We start from the raw sequence: 21,163 nt of genomic DNA on the forward strand, positions 1-21,163 counted from the left end.
TTGTACGGAAATTATCACTACTTTGATGGGCATGTTGTCAGTACCTGTGTCCAAAAACATTTCAAAAAAATTGAAATGTCATCTACGCTTGTCATCTAAGCCATATATGGACAGAAAGTATTACCTCAAAATTAACTACAAAGAATTAAATGCTACCGCCAAAAGAGCGAAAGAGACTATTAGGCTCAACGCAAGGAGAATATGAGCAACACAACACGGCTATTTCGCTAAACAAAATTGTTTCGTTGAAAGTACTTTTAACCGAAATATTTTAGCATCGGCGTTACCGAAGAACAAAAAATGTGCAAAGTTGCAGAAGAAAAACGAAGTCACAATTTGCCAACAGAAATATATTATTGTCAGTAGAATTAAGAAATTGTAAAGCTATATGTTTCAAATAACAAGAGACCCTTTTTTGTTAGTTAGGCAAGAAGAGTCGCCTAAAATTGCAATTTTGAAACCGTACTCAGCTTCAAGGCTGCTGATCAATCTTTGCCTCAAATAATGGCAAGCTCCGTTTTGGACTAGAAAACCTTCAGTTGTGCACAAACAACAAAAGAACACTGAAATCTTCACAGCTCTCACAAAACCTATGCAAGTGGAGGTCGACAAGTGGTCCGAAAAATTATCTAAAAGGAAAAGCTAATTGGTTTTTTAAAAAATGAGGGAACAATATGATTGAGTGTAACAGGTGTAGAAAACAAAAGGCGTTCAAAACAAAGAGAGTCGTCTAGTAGAATTTTAAAGGAAAAAACGACAATAAAAAACCTGGCATTTTTTGAACCTAATGCTCATTTTGTTGTTCTGCTTCTGGTGTAAACTTTTTTTCCACCTGCATACGTATTGCTCTAGATGTTTTAAACATGTTTGCATTCCTTGAGAGTGGAAGAATAACTGGAGTAGAGCGCCGGGATTGTTCTTCCCATTCCACATGTTCCCAGAATGGTACAGTAGTCATACGGATGTTTGCATGGTTGCAATACAGTCTCTGTAGGGAATGAGAAACTGTGAACCTTCACAACTGCAATGTCTGACCTCATTCCCCACAATGTATCTCTGCAATAGACAATACTCATGTCATACGGGATGGATATTATCAACAGATTATCCATTACCGTATTCTAGTTCAACTTCATTTATTTATCCCACTTCAAGGGCGAATGCTTTCATTTAGTTCTTCGTACTTCTTTTAGTTCAATTTGATGATTGCTCAGGTTCCAGACAGTAAACTGTCTATTCACGCATATTAACAAATTTAACTTCATTTATTGTGCGTGGTTAACTTGTGATCTAAAGGAACTTCCTTTTAATCTTAATTTATCTAGATCTTTTTTCATTCCTCCCATTTGCACTGCTGCAATACAGTTGTAACTTAAAATAGGTCAACCGCTCTTCAAACTAGCTAGCTCAAATTAAGCTGAGCAATTCGCACCGCAAATACCAAATTCGCAACTCAGAATACAAATAATAGATATCAAAAAGGCAAACGCTGGGCAACTGCCTAGATCAGATTGCCCAAGACACATTCGCTACTCAATTGACTTGTCATAAAGTAATTGAGCACAACATGGCGCAGTCAGCAGTCGACTCTCGCAAGAATCCTCTCCACATTCACGTATTCTGGGAGAAACCGACCATCACACCACCACTTTTGTGGGACAAGTGGATGCAACATTGGAAATTGGCATTGCTGGCGAAAAAAGGGATCCAACTGGAAAACTTGATAAACAGACTACCTCCAACAGTAACGTACCCACCTAAAACAACATATAAAGAGCCCGTGGAGAATCATACACAAGCAACCTAGAGGGACCGAAAAGTCCGCAACCAGCAATTAAAGGTAAATTGGCAAAAACGATGCAAAAAGATAGACTAAATTGGTATTTTGTGCGGGGATGAACCCTGAAACATAGCGAACAAAAATCTGCATCACTACTCTACCTATGCATCGGAACTGAAAGTCGGCGGATTTTTAAGAGCAAACAACCTCATTTTCAAATCGAGAAAGCGCCATTCGAGGAATTTTGGCAAGCGATGGACGACTCGTTCACCAAAATTAGAAATATCACCTACGATCGTTTTGTTTTCTTTTCCTCTAAACAACAAAAAGGTGAATCAGTAGAAACTTTTTATGGTTTTTCAATCGAACAGGCAGAAAATTGTAATCTGGGAGACGAGGAAACTACTCTAATTAGAGGTACATTCATATTCAACATGAAGGATCATGACACTCAAAGGGTATGGCGGCGCAAAACATGGGAATGGGGGCGCAAAATCAACAGAAAATAAATCAAAACTTGAAGACTACTGCTCAATTGGCTAATGCTGTCAATAATTTTCAAGGCCGCAATCGCAACGCCAACTGCCAACAATCTCGTAAGGATTTCACTCGCTACCCAACTGTTCCCCAGAACTACCAGTATACTAGCGTTTGCACTAATTGTGGTCAACGCTAGAGTCATAACCATCGTCAAATTTGTCCCGAAATTGGAAAAAAGTGTAATGATTGGTATTATCGGGCATTTTGCAAAGAAGTATAGAAAGCCCAAAAACTCGCAAGCTCAAACATCAAAACCTACACAAACGAGCGTTAATCAGATCGATACAACTGCCAAAAAAGCGATGATGAAGAATCTGTCAACTATATAACAAGCTACCAAATAATCTACGATCAAGTCTACAACTCTAACTACGATAGCGATTCGGACAACTATGTAGAGCCATCTCTTGTGACTCTGCAAATCAACTCGAAGCCCTCAATGCAAAAATCAAATAGAGAAGCGTCCAGGCAAACGCAATGATTTATTCAGGCAGCGTAGTCAGTCTCATCACAAGGACTCTGGCGAAGAGAATCATCAGAACTACACCATCTGCAAATTGGATCACTGCAAAGCAAGACAAAGACTTGAAAGCCATTTCACATGAACCGATCAGAGTGCTTGGAAAATTCCCAACCACAGTGACGAACAACGATTGGACTGGCAAAGAGGCGTGCTTAACAGTTGTAGAGGATGGACATAAGTTGATCATCGGGAGAGACCTCTTCAACAACCTTGGCCTGGCAGTGGTTCAACAACAAGCAAAAAGTGGTAAATGTGTTAACAAAAGTGATAATTCTTCATGTAAAATTAGGGAGACAATCGCGTCGCAATTTCCACATCTAGTCTAAAGAATTGACCTCTCAACGACTCATGTAGCGAAATCAAAGTTTGAAATAAAAGTTTACGACAAAGCATCAAAAAGGTCGACAAGTTCCAATTAGTCTACAACCTAGGGTTACGGTCGAATTAGATCGGTTACAGAAAGAAGAACAAATTAAAAAGTTATCTAGTTGCTCTGACGAACATTTACTATCCCCGATAGTGAACACCGACGGTAACGAAGTATCAATCTATAAAAATAGCACTAGATTCTAAAGTTTTGAACAAATCAATCAACAAAAATAAACATCAAGTGCCCAACATTGAAATGTTAATTGGTTCAATTTCACAACACCTCACGAACACTCAAAACGGCCAACTAGCTTTTTTCTTCAACAATAGAACTTAAAGATGGTTATAGTCAACTACAATTGCACAAAGACAGTGCAAAACACTGCAATTTCAACATCATTTGTGGAGAATCCACTGGTAATTATAGATTTAAAACTGAATTCTACGGTCTCACTGACATGCCAGCTGAATTCCAAAAAGCTATGGATTATACACTCGTGGGTCTCCAAAACACTTTTTTTTTCCTTGATGATATTAACATTGTTTGCACGGGGTTCGAATCTGGCCATCTTAGTTACGTCACCAAATGTCTAAAAAATATAGACGAAGATAATTTAAGAATTAATCTTCAAAAAAGCCACTTCGCAAAACAGATATTGAATGGCTTGGGTACAAATTCACTCAAACCGGTATATCACCACTTGAAAATAAACCAGCCGCTATATTAGCAACAACACCACCATCGACATTAAAACGCTTAAGATCCTTCATTGGTTCAGTACACTACATAAGTAAATTCATACCAAATTTAGCACAACTTTGTCACCTTCTAAGACCTCTTCTAAAACAATCTGTTAAAGTCCTCTGGATTGAGGAACATACCAAACATTTTAACACCGTAAAGGACAAAATTGCCGCAAGTACTGAAAAGTGCCATTATAACCATAAACTAGATGTCCGTGTGAAATGTGACACTTCTCGTTCTGGATTGGGAGATGCACTCGAACAGAACACTTCCGACGGATGAAAATCTATAGCATTCGCAATGCGATTTCTAAATCCCACAGAAGAACGACATAGTATGAACGAATTGGAGCTATTAGGAGTTGTTTGGTCAATCAATTACTTGAAAATCTATCTGTACGGAAAAAGTTACACAGTAGTAACAGTCCACCGCGCAATAATATCAATTCAGAAGGAACATCGATCATATAAATCTTATAAAAGCCGCCTTTCTAGAGGGGTTGACTGTCTACTTTCCTATAATTTCACAATTGAACACATGCCTGGAGCAAAATTGGCTTGCAGATTATATATCTAGAAATCCTTTTGCCAAAGCTAAAAAAGTTTCATCATATGATGAACATTTCGTAATAGCAACAATATCCAAAAACCGGGATTCGTTTAAACATTTAATCCAAAATAAAAAGCACACTGTACAGAAGTTAGATGGTATATTAAAGTTACATTCAACCTCATGTTCATCAAATCGGCTAATCGCGCCGCAATTACCTACATTAAAACACAAAAAATCTAAACTTTGGATTAAACCAGTTGCATTACAACCACCGCATCATAAAACATCATTACCAATTGCATCCCAATTGGCACCTCAAAAAAATTCATAATCCCCACTTAAATATGACAATCGCATCGCAAATACCTCTTCAAAATTTAGAACCGCAATTTGCACTAAATAATCTACCATTGCCTAAATCACATTCTAATAACAAATTTGCTCTAAACGCGCTTCAAAAGTCAGACAGTAAAGACTGTGAACAATCTGAACGATTAGACCCAATGAGGCCCATATTTGACACCAACACAAATAATCACCACAAGTTCCTCAAATCAAGTATAACTACAACAAACCCAAAAATACGTCGCTTTCTGCCCGAAACAAACTCAGAATTCATCTGTTAAACAATCACTCGATTAACGCAATCTCCAAAATGCCTCGAACTAGAGCAGCAAAATTCACGCCAACAAAGGCTCGAGTCACCTTTTCTGACAACTCTCCTTTTAATACGACACCCACAACAAACACTTCATTAAATACGGAGAGGACGCCCTCTACTAGTGCCATGGACACCGCGGAGGAACTGAAGCTCACGGATACCATCAATCAAATTTCCATCAAAAATTTGCTGGCGATTCTAAGAGGAAAGGACGCCATATTAAAAGAGGTGCGAGATTGTGTCTTGCGCAATGACGAAGACAGACTAAAAAAATTAGTCCCTACATCTACTCATATTGGCGGGATCTGAGTGTAAGGCATATCGAGCTATGCATAGATGAAGGGATTGGAATTCCTAAAGCAATCACAGACTCTGTGCTAGAGGACATCCATTCAACGCAGCCTGGAAGTTTTGCAAGTTTGTCCCTAGCACAAAACATTTGGTGGCAATATATCCAACGAGATAAATTGGCCAAAGCAAGCGAGTGCAAAGCCTGTACGGAAATCAGTAATAAGTTAAAGCCAGTGATTCCGCATAGCAAATGGTAACCTTTACCAAAGTGAATTGAACCGAACGACGAAATCCAAATAGATTTTGGTGGAGCCATTATTACTGAAAAAGATACAGAGCAATAATTCTTTACAAACGTAGATCGATACTCAAAATACCCTACAGTGATAATAGTAAAGGAGAAATCCAGCACAAATGTTATTAAATTTCTTTATATATATATATATATATATATATATATATATATATATATAAACAAGGAGTAGCTAGAACAAATCCATTAGACAAAGTTAGATGTTTGACAGGCGAAAAGTTTGAAACATTTTGTACTGAAAATAATATGGAACCAATATACGCACCTGCAAATGATCACAGAGCAATAGGATTAGTCGAACGTCTTATTCAAACTATTAAACGCCAATTATTATGCATGAAAGCACATTTAAATAAAAAGTTTAATCTTGAACAATCAATACATGCAATTATACAACGATTAAGAATATCGAACCAAAAAATAACTAAAATTCACCATTTGAAGCAAAATTCGGTAGATTTTGTAATACACCAATTTGAAATATAACCACAAAGTCAAATAACAAAAATTCTAAATTATAACAAAATAATTAAACATTATTTAGACGAAGATACCGTCCCGGGCAGGTCATAACTCATGGACGCACAGTGGGCAGATACGGGCATATGCTCTGACGTTGAAATCGAAAAAATCATCTGCAATGCAAACACCTGGGCCCATGAGGAACAGGAGAAAATAAAAAACAGTGAATCGCGTCTCATGAGGTCAGAAGGCATTAACAGACCGATACCAAGGAGCTAAAGAAGCAAGCAGTTGAAAATAGCACGCAAAACACACGCAGCGCAGAGGCAGAAAAAGTATTTAGATAGGCTCTACGAAGTCCTTGTCCCAGGGAGCACTGTCTTAAAATTAGCCCCACAACACGTGTAAAAAAGGAACCAAACAGGCCAGAGGTTCGCGTCCGGAATTCGGACATTGCCAAATTCGGAACCCGAAATGAAAAGGACACTGAACTGGGGCTCTACATTGAGAGTCGGCCTAAAAAAATGACAGGAGAAATCTGTAGAGTAAAAGATAATAAATCACAAAAAGGATTTACTCAGGTAAGACTTGGGCAGCAAAAAGATAAAGCGCAACAGAAAGCAAACGGACGATGCTAGCGTTATTTCTTCAGGACTTTCCTGTATCTTTACCTCCAGCAATGTTGCCCGTGCCTTAAAGATGCGAATTTCAAGGCGCAACCCCAAGCATGACTACATTTTAGCCCGCCAGTACCAATTGCAGCACCACCAACTCAATCTGATGCAACTGGATCATCCGCGCCGCAATCGAACTCATCGACTAGACAATTGACACCTATCTTACGTAAAGAAAAACGTATGATTGCAGTGAACGACACTTCGGATTCCGATACATCTTCGGTTAGAAGGAGCAAACGTCAGCTCAAAAAGCAGAAGAAAACCTCAAAGTCACAATCGGTAGTCGAAAAAATCCAGAACACAGATGGATATTCTACTGAGCTCCCGATTTCCGAGAATACTTTGATCGGTGTAGCGTCCCCAGGAAAGCCGAATGAAAGATGGTCTGTCGACCCAAACCCCAATTTGCCTCGCGAGATGACAGTGTTAGAGGCAGAGGAACGTTCTGACTCAGAATAGACTTCAAAAACTCTTTGAACACTATATTTTACTTTATTTTTTAAAATTTTGCTATTTGCATAACCGGTTCATAAGTACTAATTTTCTGATTTTACTTATTAAATTGTTTCTTTTCTCCAATAGGGAGAAATGTCATACGGGATGGATATTATCATCAGAATATCCATTACCGTTTTCTAGATCAACTTCATTTATTTATCCCATTTCAAGGACAGATGCTTTCATTTAGTTCTTTACACTTCTTTAAGTTCAATTTAATGAGTGTTCAGGTTCCAGACAGGAAACTGTCTATTCATGCAAATAAACAAATTAAACTTCCTTTATTGTGCGTGGTTAACTTGTGATCTAATGAAACTTCCTTTTAATCTTAATATGTCTAAATCTTTTTTCATTCCTCCCATTTGCACCGCTGCAGTACAGTTGTAAATTAAAATTAGTCAATCGTTCTTCAAACTAGCTAGCTCAACTTAAGCTAAGCCATTCGCACCGCGACTAAATTCGCAACTCAGAATTCAAATAATAGATAGCAAATAGGCAAACGCGGCGCAACTGCCTAAATCAGTTTGGCCAAGACCCATAAAGTAATTGAGTACAACAACTCACCTTACATTTTCTCAAATATCTCAGTCAGACTATATATCCTGAATTGCTCCCCAATGACCAAATTACATTTTAACTCGTTTTATAAAGCAACTTACCTGCTGTCAGCCCAGTCAAAAGAGTTTGCAACATTTTTGCACACAATGTAATCTTGTAAGATCATGCCAGACAAAAGTTTGCCTTGAAAGAAAATGTCGCAAGATGAAATATTATGTTACAATATTCTTACGCTCCTTCCAGTAGCGCTCAACTCTTAAAATCGAAAATCGGACAGATGTATTTTTTGAAACGAAATGCTTTCTAACTTCCGAAATCGTAATTCTACTTTAAATCTGTAAATGAGCAACAGTAATTAAAGGAGTATGATTAGATAACTTTGAAATCTTGTAAGTTTCCATACGAGGACTTAAAAAACAACTTTATTTTTTAAAAAAAAACAAACAGTTTTAAGAGAACTTTCTCAGATGTTGCACCATATAATTTACCAGAATCACTGGGATGGTTATAAAGACTGTAACTAGAGAAAGATCATCTCAGTTAACCTGGCATCAGATGGCCACATGATCTGTGTTATATTCACTTCAGTCTTCTGGGCTTCCTCATTTGTGAAGTCACCTGTCTCAATTGTAATCTTGAAAGCTGCAAACACACCATAATAAAATGATATGCTATTAAATTTGGATGTGACAGAGCAAGCTGATCCCAAAGCAAAATTAAGTTATTATATAAGCTGGTGAGAAAGTTTTATGCATTCAATTTCAAGGAAAACTCATTTTCAACTTTATTGAAAAAAATCCAAGTTCATGCATAATATAATAAGATAAAGGCAAAGAAATACTTTAAGAAAGAAGAAAAGATTTAGAGCTCAACTACGTTATTCGTTTTATGCACAAAAAAAAACAAAAAGCACATACTCTACATCAGTGGGGTTACAAGAAAAAAAACGATACAGTATTCAAAAATGCAGATTTTCCAAAAGAAACAACAAAAGGGAAAATAAGGCAAAAAAGTACCCAGGAAATAGCATTTTTATTTGCTTTCTCCAATATTAGAATAAGTTTTCGGAAATTTAGTCTCCAACAAAAAAAGAAATCAAAATTCAAACAGGAGAATAATTCTCCTGAAAACAAAAACGAAGTTTTAAATTTTTTGGTGAAAAAACCCCAAAAAAATCGTTTGCTTCAGCATAGCGAAAAACTGAAGAATTCTGAAACAGTTTTTTTATCTGAAACCGAGCAATTTTGTTGAAACAGGATAAATTAAGGTTAGGCAGAAAGTTTTGAAAAAATTTGCAAATCCTTGGTTTGCAAATTGGGTTCTTGAAAAAAAAAAACGGAATATGTATGAAATTTTTTGAGAAGGCAAAAGGAGAATTATCTTCAATCCTCAAAATAAATTCAACTTAGAAAGCCTTTAAAATAACCATATTCAATTTTTCTCCGTTTTTTACTAAACGTTTGTAGCCATTTCAATTAACAAAGAGGACATCTACCGGCTGAACTTGACGTGTCCAAACGTCTGTGAATTGATTTCTTTGCTAGCCGCGTACGATGAGTGTGATAATCTTGTTTTATTAAAACCTGAGCATTGTCAACATTTTAATAAAATTACAGGAAATAAAAACAAAAATAAAATTTCAGAAAATGAACAGTTGAAGTTCAATGGCTTGAGTCAACTTCTGTGTATAGTGAACAATAATAGCGCACAGCAACGAGTGTTTTGTGTTAGGAAATTGTTTTGAGTGCTTAAGATTTGCTAGCTACGCTATATTTCATGCTGACGTTATCCAAATAAAATTTATTTGTTTTTTGCGGCTTAGTTTGAATACTCGTTCTAATTGTGTGCACATTTTGTTTGATACAATAAAATTAAAAACATGACATAATTAAAGTGCCAGAAAAAGGTTTCGATGCTGGAGATGGATTAAAAATAACATATTAGTCGAACTTTAAAACAGGGATAAGTGATAAAATAAACTAAGCAAACTTTGATCGATGCTTCATTTAATATAAATAGATAAAAACTAATAAAACGAAGAAGTGACGTGACAAAAAGCGCTACGCTGACTTGAACCGTAAAACCACTGAACCAAGCCACTCAGCTCAAGGTTGATGTTTTTGTGGTCTGATGAAATACTGTTTTCTATTCAGTCACTGAAGCACCGAACAAATTATAAAATAAGAAAAAGGGTGACGAAGGAGGGTGCAATTGCTGTTCCTTGTTAAGTTTAAACTATGTTGATAATTTCGTATTTCCTTTGTTTCATATTTATGTGTTTGTGATCACCCCAGTGATTCTGGAATTTTTTCGTGTAAGATCTGATAAGATACTGATCAAAATTTTTTATCGTGTAAGATCTTATCTGGTCTTACACGATAAAAATTCTGCCGTACGTAAACTTTAATCGTGTAAGAGCTGATAAGATACTTATCAGATCTTATAAGATAATAATTCAATTATGCTGAATTGTAATCCTATAAGATCTGATAAGTATCTTATCAGATCTTACACGATAAAAGTTCACGTTGGGCAAAATATTTATCGTCTAGATCTGATAAGACATGTTTTAATGATTTCAATACAACTTTATAACGCAGTTAAGTTCCTTTGAAAGTAAAAAATAATCAGTCAACTAAACGATTATGAAACAAAAAACAATGTGTTGATTCTGTTTTGGCGACACTTTTATTGTGATTATTGAACGGGTACTATGGCTAAGCCTAGTTTGATAATCACCGTTTCTGAGAAAGCCCCTGACACTCGAATAAGTTTTTTCACAATATCATATAAGACAGTATAAGATACTTTTCTCTTTGTTGCTCTGACACTTAAGTGTTACATGCTGTGGCTTTTTGGCTACTGCTTGAAAGCAACTCTGAATTGTCTTCAATATGAAGAACTTGCCATACTTCAAGAATTTTTATCGTATAAGATCTGATAAAAAATCTTATCAAAAAGATGAGTCATAGCTTTCCGAATGTTTATTTTACAAGATCTTATAAGATTCTCATAAGATCTTACACGATAAACTTTTTTTGTCAGGCAGAATTTTTATCTTGTAAGATCTGACAAAAAAGAACTTTTATCGTGTACGATACTATCAGACCTGAAAAAACCATTTTGTCGTGTAAGACCTGATAAATTGTCCTTCAAAGTCTTAGTAAGGCGACGCATAATCTTATAAGAACTTATAAGACAATTTTGTAAGAAATTTCTAAGATCTTACACGACAAAAATTCTCAAATGTCTGGGAGGGTTCAGCCCCCAAGTAACTAAGCGACCGTCTGAATGATTTGGAGAAGGCAACGAATTAGGGTAGAAACTGAGAGAAATGTAAGCAGCCCCTAATTTATTAAGAGAGGCTCTAGCCATCTAATCTGATTAACTCTGATGGGCAGAAAAGCAACTTATATCTCACGAATAAGGAAAATCAAAAGGCTGGGCTTTGAACTGCATTCGGCTAGAATTGTTAATTTCCCGTATGCGCTGTTTTTCATTTTCACTTTCAGGGTACCTTGCATATCCTGTCCTCTTTATGGTAAATAAATTTTGGTCCAACAAGTACACTCTCATCTCTTTAGCACAATATATGTGTACTTAATCAACTCAGACTTGTCCAATGATTTCCCAGTGAAACGAAGCTTGGTACATCTTGATAGGAAACATACTGAATCTTGGTAAATCTTGCCAAGATCCTGCCATGGTACTTACCAAGAAAACATCATGATATGTACAAATTGTATGATCTTTGCATGGCTATCAAGAAAAAAGATCTTGGCAACATTTCCAAGAAAAATTAACCATGACATGGCAAGATATATCAAGTAGTAAAAGTTAAATAGCACCCACCACCTCACTCCAGGTTGCTTACAAACAAAATTTTCTATATTTCAAGAATTATCAAGATCTTATCAAGGTGTTCCACGAAATATTTGTCTATCAAGATCTTGGCGAGATGTTTCAAGTTTTGCACGAGTTATCAAGATCTTACATGACATGGCAAGGTATATCGAGTTTCGCTTCATTGTCATAAAGTGTAATTGTACGATTTCAAACATGAAAACACTTACGAAATCTCTTATAGACACAATGTGCAGCTGTTAGAACCCACTCCTCGTGAATAATTGTACCCCCACAGAAATGACTTTTAGTCCCATTCACTTCGTACAGCATTCTAACATAAAATGGCCTCTTGGGGCTGTCGTGACCTCCAACGATGAAAGAAGTTAACGTCGAACTAAACAGTGGCACACTTTGTTGATATCCTTGTTTAAAATAAGAAGAGCCACAAAATGAAAGTATGAAAATGCCAAAAATGAATAATTGTGCAACCATCAGTTTAACTTAATTTACACAAATTGAGGAAAAATAAAGCCCCCTCTTGTTGACAATTCAAAATGCGTCGCATATAGATAATTTCGAGCAGCTTTTTTGGGTCGCAGGTTGAGATCAAGAATATCAAAAAGAGGAATTACGGCGTTAAGACTCAGAAGAGGATCGCCACTTTTTTCATCAGATTATCGGTTAATAAAATAAAAAATACAAAAATAAAATAGTGTCTATATCGATTGCTAGCATGGCAAAGAGAACCATTAGACAAGTTCAGTGCTCAACTTGATGTTTGATTAATTTGAAGGACAAATGTTGATACTGAACGTCTGTTGATTGTGAACATCAGCTTGTATTTAAGGCAACGTTTGACTACTTAAGTTAGAGTTGTTAACCAAGGAATTTGATGCATCAACTATTAGGCCCGTTTCCACGAGAAAACTATTTCATTTGGGATCGGATTTGATAACTTACACGAAACAACTCGTTCATGATTCATCCAAATAGGAGGTAACTTCTTTCATTCGTTCATTTGATCATTTTTTTAAAAAAATTATTTAACAAAAAATTTTTGCCAACGGTATACCATTGCATTATCCTCAAACAAAATACAAGGACTAGAGAGACTGTGACTTCATTGGTCAGGAATACTTTTGAAACTCAGAAAACCACAATCAGTATTCTCAACTCATTTCTCTTTTTCACACTCATTCTGGACATCCGGGTTCTGCCAAAGTTTGCAAGTGTACACAATTATGGACGTTATCAAGGCAAATACCCAGCAATGATCCGCTCAGGCTGAGGTCCCACAAAGACATAGCTTTTTAGTTTAGGCTTGGTGAGTTTAAAATTGTATTGTGTGGAATGCGGACAGCTTTGATGAAAACCAATGAAACACAAAGTAACAAAAAATAATGAGATGATTCATAAATACATTAATCATTTAATACGAAATTAAAAATGATTTATCACTGGCAATGATTATGAAAAGGATTTTAGAAAGCTTCTACGAACATGTTTACTGCCGGAGAATTTAAGCAAAGACAGTCAACTCTTAATAAAGCACTGGGACATGAAGCAATAATCTGAAATAACAAGAAAAGGAAAATATAAAAAAGGATACTAGGACAGTTTTTTTTTCATATTATGGATTAAATGAGTCATTTATATGTACCTAAATAAATAAAATTTGGACCCTTTCCATTTGTGTCCCCAGCTTAGTGGGTGCTTATTATTTGCAACCCCCAGACGCACGTGCCATATTTTAACATAATGATTAACAATGTAATGACACATTGTTCTGTAACTGGGGGGCTCATAAAAAAGTGGGGGGAGCGCAAACAAAATACGGAAAAAACAAAAGTATTTGTATTCAAAGGCATATTTAGGCAAAAAATATTCACTTCCTTGACTTTAGTCTCAGATCATTTCAGAAAATTTTAAGAGTGAAAACTTAATTCAGTTCTGATACATCGCATCTCCAGAATATTTTATATTTCCCTATGTGCAGTTTTTCTTCATTATGATTAGATTGAGGTAACAGAGTTCGCTCAGGGTAAACTTATCCTGTATAGTCTGAAAATTACACATACTCAAAAATTAAGTCAATGTTATACTTTTGTAGCTTATAATTGGGAATTATTATAGTAGAATATGCACACTACCTATACATAAGCTGGTCAGTAGGCAATTACCACAAAACCCATTTAGCTTAGTGGTTACCACTTGCTACACAAAATAAGTGTTACAAGTGACCATGCGGATGTTTCGAATAGCATATAAAGCAAAGCGTTTGGCGGGAGTTAAGATGAACCCATTAGTTTTCATGCAGTAATTTGTACTCATAAATCACGACTCTCCAGTGTAAATTGTTACAAGCACAGAGTACTCGCCATCTTAAAAACAGAATTTCCCTAGACCGATTCAGCGCTGACCTGCCACCAACCTCTGCCGCCAACTTCATACTTCCTTGTGATTAATATCCCCAATTTAGCATTTTTCAAATTAAAACATAGCTTGATTCAAAATTTAATGCAGAGAGATTTCCAAAATCATTTCAACATCCGCAAAACTGTGATTAACGATTCTCAATGCAATTTTTGGTGAACGCAAATTGAGCCAAATTAGAAGTCAGCCGAACTAAAAGCAAGCCAAAAGTTATGCAAGGGTTATGTAGTCTTTCTGAAGTGATACATTGTAAGTCGTACAATTAAGATATTGCATAGTATTTTAAAATTAGATTGTATTCCAGTGCAAAGGGGAAACATAATATATCCTTTTGCAAGGCATTGGTGTTCTATGGTACCACTGTCCATAGCCATGCTTCTCATCCGCTGTGAGATATAATCCGGAAACCGCAGGCCGCTATCCCCACCAGCCTGTCAGGGATGATCTATAATAGCTCTGGAAATTCTCGGCTAACTTAATCTCATTTCTTAAAAAAAAATTGGCGTACTTGACTATCGGCTTGCTTGACCAACACAGCACTTTTCGTCATCGCTGTATCATGATCAATTTTACCTATAAAAATTGCTGATGGAAACTGAAATATTTAAGTTTTCCATTGCAATTACACATTTGTATCACATTTGTGTGAGCAGTTTTTTGCCTTCTCAATTTATAGAGTTGCTAGGCAATCATCAATAGAGTTGCTAGGCCGAAATTCGGTTGTAAAACTAGTTATTATTGCGAATCAGCTGTCAAGAGCATCAACTAATAGTGCCATCAAACCATTTCTAACCCTTAATATGCCTGAAATCAAAATTTCAGCGTAAACATTCCAAGCTACTCACAAAACCATCCTTTATCCTTTTTGAAATATACTCAAAACAGACTGATTCCCACAGAATTTCTCAAAACTGTTCGAGGGCTTACTTTAGTTGAACCAATGTTTATAAAAGACGATGCTACTTTTGATAATAGTTGTAACTTCTCGGACTTGGGTCTGTGTTCAAATCAGCTCTGAATCATAGTATTGTCATTCTGATTGTTATTATTAGCAGAGTTCTGATCATGGCACTTCTAACTCGGTACATCATGACATTTTCAACTTATTTAATGCCTTTTATCTGGCCATCTTGACTTATAAAATGTATGTATTCTGGCCATCATGGCTTATAACCTGCATGTATTCTGGCCATGATGACTTATAACCTGTATGTATTCTGGCCATCATGACTTATAACCTGTATGTATTCTGGCCATCATGACTTATAACCTGTATGCATTCTGGCCATCATGACTTATAACCTGTAAGTATTCTGGTCATCATGACTTATAACATGTATGTATTACAGCCAGCACGCATTATAAGCTACATGTATTCCAGCCAGCACGCACTATAAGCGGTATGTATTCAAGCCAACACGCACTATAAGCTACATGTAATCCAGCCAGCACGCATTATAAGCTACGCGTATTCCAGCCAGCATTAATGATTCATTTACACGGATTAACTGTAGTCTAGCTACAAAGCGGAACTCTGCTCTGCTCGGAAATCATGCTCTGAGCTTATAACAAATCATGCTCTGTATAACAAAACGCAAAAGATAACTAATTAATTAAAAGGGAATAATTAATGAATTACAAACAGTTCTTATGTTCATTTGAGAAAAAAATCTTTTAAAAAAACATTGGCACCGTCTTTCTTTGCAGTCTCTAAAAAAGAGATCAGACAGAAGGTGACTATTTCATTATGAAGAGTTAATTTTTGCCATTCAGAAAACTCACCAGAAGTCTAGTTCAAAAGCAACCGTTAGTATTAAAACTGTTTGAAAACCTCTGTCAAAACCTAATCAATAATAAAATAGATTTCTATTCCTGTTGAAAAATCACTGAGGAATGCGCTGGTTATGATTCATCCTTTCAGTCCAGTCCTCAAATTAAGTGAAGCTTGAAAAGTGGAAAGCCAAAAGTGACTTAATCGAAAAAAGTGGCAGTTTTGGTTTTCAAAATTTACAGAATGTTGCCTAAGTTACAAAGCGAAATTGATCATGTAAAAACGGGATATATTTCATCAGTGTCAACTATACACTTTTTCGATTGTCTCACAGAATGCTATCTATATAAGAAATGACTTGAGCGTATTTGATCTTGAATGTAGAAAACCCTGAGAACGAACATTGATTTTTCATAAAAAATAAATGTACAACCAATTTAATCGTGAAGGCACTTGAGCATTTTCAATCTGGCCTTCGGTGATCATCTGGCCAGAATGTTTAAATTAAACGTACTAAAAAGGCAAATGAATTGAACACAAGAAAGTCTGGGCGTTGAGCTGTGAAGTGCTGGACATGCAATTAATAGGCCTGAAATTTCAGTTTCGTTTGTTTCCGAAAACGATGAAATTGTCGAAAGCGACAATAACTATGCTCAATTGTAGTGTATTGGGGGGGGGGGGGGAGTTTGGTACCCAGGTTTAGGTGCGCGACCCTAGACCGCTCTGATCAGAACATTTGTCCTCTTGTCAGACCATCGTGCGACCCAAAGCCCTCTGATCAGACTATCGTGCAACCCAAATATTTCGTGCGACTCTGGTGCGACCCAAAATTTTGTGCAGACCGTACTCCAAAATTTGTCCTATGATCAGACCATTCCTGAATTCATGTTATAATCCGTCGTTATTTGTTTAAATTATTCAATTCAAACCTATATACTACTCAACTTAAAAATGAATAATTTAGTATATCTTGATAAGGTTAGGAAAAAACTAATTGATAAAAATATAAACAAAAGTGATTTTGAAGTGCCTGTAACTTTTCTTATGAGTCATCAAAAACTGTGATAAAAACTGGTGTCAGGTAAATATGGTCAGTTAATGCTCTGTGGTCAGATTTTGGGGCTATCTTAATAAAGAACAACATTGTCATAGAGCGAGTAGAACCAGTTGAAAAAGAGAACGATTACCGAGGGAAAACCTTAGAAATACTGAAAATATGCATCACGCTACCGCTTTTTGGGGACTTTTGGATAGTATCTGTTTACAATTCACCTGGAAAACCGCTTTCACTGGAAAAAGTATTCTCAGAAAGAATGTCAAATGTTTTTGTATGTGGTGACTTCAACTGTCCCCACCAAGAACTAAACTGCTCCTATGATTCCAAAAACGGCGAGAAGCTTTTAAATCTAATTGAAAAAGGCCATTTTAAACTGCTAAACAACGGTCACTACACATACCAGTCGGTTGACGGAAAAAGCAGGAATATGCTCGATCTGCACTTTAGCGATAGTACAGTTTTACGAATTTTAACAATTTTGAAGTCTCAGAGGATCTAGGTAGCAACCATAGAACCACAATTACAACGTTGAACCTCAAAATAAGCAAAATGTTTGAATTGAAATCTAAAATTGACCTCAGAATATTTAAAGAAAACACAAGAAAGTCTTATAGATCATTGATTCTTTGGCCTGCGCTGTATCCGGGAAAGGATGATCTAAATCAGTTTAGCAGTAGCTTGGTTGAATTAATACATAAATTGCTGGAAGATTCCTATCTCATCAGAAACAAGTTTCCTTACAGTATTGAGACACGAAAATTGATAAAACTGAAAAGAAGTAAGCAAAGACAGCTCAAAAGTGCTTTCGGCGAAGATTTTAGGTCTCTAGGAACCGAGATAAATTATCTACAAAAAGAAATCAAACGATCAATTAGGCAATCAGAAGAAAGAAAAAGAGCAAAAATTTTGGAAAGTGCAAGCGATAAGGGCCTCAAAGGTTTTTGGAGAGCAATAAAAGAACTAACAAATGATCACGAGTCAAAGCAGAAAACTGGAGACTATCCCAATTTAAACTATAAAGAGTCGCAGGCAGTCACCGATCAGGAAAAAAGCGAGCTGTTCAAACAATTGCTGAAGGATACCATGAGAGATCACGCACCAGTTTCATCAGGAATTGCTGAACACTGCGAGAAAATTGAAAATCAAACTAAAACGGTTCTAGGTACAGTTGTAGACACCGAGCAGCTTTGTGTTGTGATCACAACAAAGGAATTTGATGAAATTTTGAGAGAACCGAGAAAATCATGCCCAGGTCTTGATAAAATTTGCTACAAACTACCCAGAGAGTTACCAAGAAATGTTAAAGCCCTAGCCTGCCTTCTAATTTCTAGCTCAATTAACAACTCGTATGTTCCAGTAAATTGGAAGGAATCGCAGATAAAAATGATACCAAAGCAAGACAAAGAGTGCTCAAAGGCTGAAAATTATCGACCCATTAGTTTTACAAATTGCCTCGCCAAAGTGTGAAACTGTTGTGAAATACATTGTCTTAGAACACTGCGAAAGTCTAAATGTTTTTGGCGAAACTCTCAGAGCGCATACAGGAAACATCGCTGTACCGCAGACAACCTTATCAAACTCACTCAGCACGTTAGTGAAGCTTTTCAGTGGTCGGAAATGGTTGGTTTAGTGTGCTTGGATGTTGAAAAAGCGTTTGACGCTGTATGGCGTCTAGGGTTGATCCACAAATTATATTCAATTGAGCTAAAGATCCCAATTATTAAGCGGATAAAATCATTCTTGTCACAAAGGAATGTATACGTAAAGATAAATTCCACCATAAGTTCCAGCTTTTGCCCGACAGCCGGAGTGCCCCAAGGCAGCGTAATTGCTCCCATTCTCTTTCTTATATACGTTAGCCAATTGTCAGAACTGAAGGTACAGATCTCACAGTTTGCTGACGATTTTGCCTTGTACTACAGATCTCGCTCAACACAATTAATTCAAAATAATCTGCAATTATCATTGATTAGCCTCATAGACTGGTGTGATCTCTTGAAAATTAAAATAAATCCTAATAAAACCCAGTACATGATCTTCAAAAACCCATCAAAGAAAGAATCTGAACTCAACCTAAAAATTAAAGGCGTACCAATTGGAAAAACAATATCACTAAAGTTTCTGGGTATCACTCTCACTCCTCATCTCAGATGGAACGATCACTGCAATAGTTTAGTAAAGAAAGCAAACAGCAGTTTATTTCAACTGTGGAGACTTAGCAATCCAAACATTAACGAAGAAAGTCTCCTTTTGGTATATAAAACTTGGATCCAACCACTTTTTTTGTATTCTAATGCCTGCTGGATGGACCAATCTCAAGCAATCATTAATAAAGTACAGAACGTCCAAATAAGAGCCCTTAGGATTTGCCTACGAAAACCAAGATGTTACAGGGTCCAAAAGCTCCATGAAGAGGCAAACATGCAAATGATTAAAGAACTTCAGATTAAACTAGCCAATGGGTATATTAGTCGGGCAATAAAACACAACATACAATCTGTAATAGATCTAATTTACAAAAAAACGGCAGTGCCCGCTAAACACTTGCAAAAGTACTCTCGGCCACCTTCGATACTAAAAAAATGATGATTAAGTGGCGCACTATGGACGTTCGGCGTAGATATAAGATCAAAATACTGTCGAATGACAGAACAAGTATCGAGCCCCAGCGTATACCTAGTTTCAAGATCATTAATCGTTTTCCAGCAAAGATCGGTAGTCGGACTGAAGTCAATGGAAAACTTGGGAAAATAATCAACCAGAATACGAAGACAAAACTGGGAAAAAAGGAGGTGCAACTATATTTTGATATCTGGACCGGGAAAAAAACAAACATACGAAATAGCAAACGAAAAAACAGCAAATTATTAGCCAGCAGCGCGGTTGTAGGGGGGGGGGGGTGAACTGGAAGAACTCTGTACCAACAACTACGGTTCGAGTCCAACTCTCTTCAACTCTTGCTATTTATGCTCTATCTCGATTAAAGCGTCAGTTACCTACAGCTGGCTCAAAAAGATTTACATTACGTGTTACAGCAGAGAAAAATGGCGCAGCGGTGAAATACGAGAAAACGAAATTGAAAAGTCGAATCGACAGCAGTTCGAAGACGCGAAGTATTAACATGCGAATATTTTCCTACATTTTATTTTTCTGACATATGCGTCTCTTAAACTTATCAGACATGTTACGAGAATATGGCCAGCCACTCGCTTAGTCAATTCGGGGCCAGAAACAACTCACTTTTATTCCATTTCAATCCTTTGTCTCCTTCTGTTCAGCCAGCCGCTCGCTTAGCAAATTCGGGGCTGAACAGATTAGCAAAGCCTTCCTCCCATCATTTTCATCCATTTTATTCTTTTTTACTCAAGACTCCACTGATTAATTTAAGCAACAGAAAAGTCTAATATTATAGTTTTGTGCTGCGCGCGGTTTGGTTTCAGTGGCTTTACGCTTTAGGTCAGCGTAGCACTTTTTATCACATCATTACATCTTTTAATTGAAGTTGAAAACACATTTGTTTTAGATCTCAATCCTATTATCTTCAATTTAAACGAAATCTTTTTCTTTTTCAATAACAACAACGAAATTCTTCGTCTTTAAAGTAATAAGATTTTACGACTTGATTTGAACCAGAAGACATTTTCTATTTGGATGAACTCTAAACAGTGAAGTGGAGCACGATGGTTTGGTCCAGTGCGCTAACCGATCAGCAGATGCGCAGAAGGTGGTTCGAGCCCCACCAAAGAACATTGATTCTTTCTTTTTTTTATTTTAACTTGCAAATTTATTTTATTCTGTTTTTTTTCCTGTTTGTTTAGTGTTGATCAGTTATTATAAGAGACTACTTACCTGAAGCAATTGAAACTCGTCCCTCATACTCTACGAGGCTAGCCAAGAGGTCAAACGACCAATTCAAGTACAATGTCGATATCAGCCAGTAGAAGTCCTTCACGGCACTTGAAATGGCTGAGTCCACCTGACGCTGAAGAAATGTTTTAATACAGTGATTTCCAAAACTCATTTTTAACAAGAACTCAAACTCATGTATATAAACTTTCTTCACCGACTGGTTGTACATAAATTGGGT

At 36.5% G+C, this 21,163-nt stretch overlaps 1 protein-coding gene across 1 annotated transcript; it reads right to left on the reverse strand.

Annotated features, from left to right (window-relative positions):
- Nucleotides 1–828: 828 nt before the first annotated feature.
- On the reverse strand, nt 829–20,939 carry LOC142349458 (alpha-fibrinogenase shedaoenase-like). Its single transcript, XM_075401037.1, has 4 exons — nt 20,926–20,939; nt 12,043–12,209; nt 8,515–8,611; nt 829–1,056 (listed from the first exon to the last, which is right to left on the reverse strand). Exons 2-4 carry the CDS (start codon nt 12,143–12,145, stop codon nt 858–860), a joined length of 399 nt encoding a protein of 132 aa, XP_075257152.1. The 5' UTR covers nt 12,146–12,209; nt 20,926–20,939; the 3' UTR covers nt 829–857.
- Nucleotides 20,940–21,163: the final 224 nt, after the last annotated feature.

This window comes from Convolutriloba macropyga, chromosome 11, assembly GCF_964194025.1.
Source record: "Convolutriloba macropyga chromosome 11, txConMacr16.3, whole genome shotgun sequence".
In the NCBI taxonomy this organism is placed as follows: Eukaryota; Metazoa; Xenacoelomorpha; order Acoela; family Convolutidae; genus Convolutriloba; species Convolutriloba macropyga.

Excerpts from the sequence above, each read along its gene's own strand:
- LOC142349458 (XM_075401037.1), bottom strand. The coding sequence starts at position 12,145 with ATGCTGTACGAAGTGAATGGGACTAAAAGTCATTTCTGTGGGGGTACA. Across the intron at positions 8,612-12,042 it reads TTGTGTCTATAAGAGATTTC|CTTTCAAGATTACAATTGAG; the intron begins GTAAGTGTTTTC and ends GTGTGTTTGCAG. Across the intron at positions 1,057-8,514 it reads ATGTGGCCATCTGATGCCAG|AGATACATTGTGGGGAATGA; the intron begins GTTAACTGAGAT and ends TGTCTATTGCAG.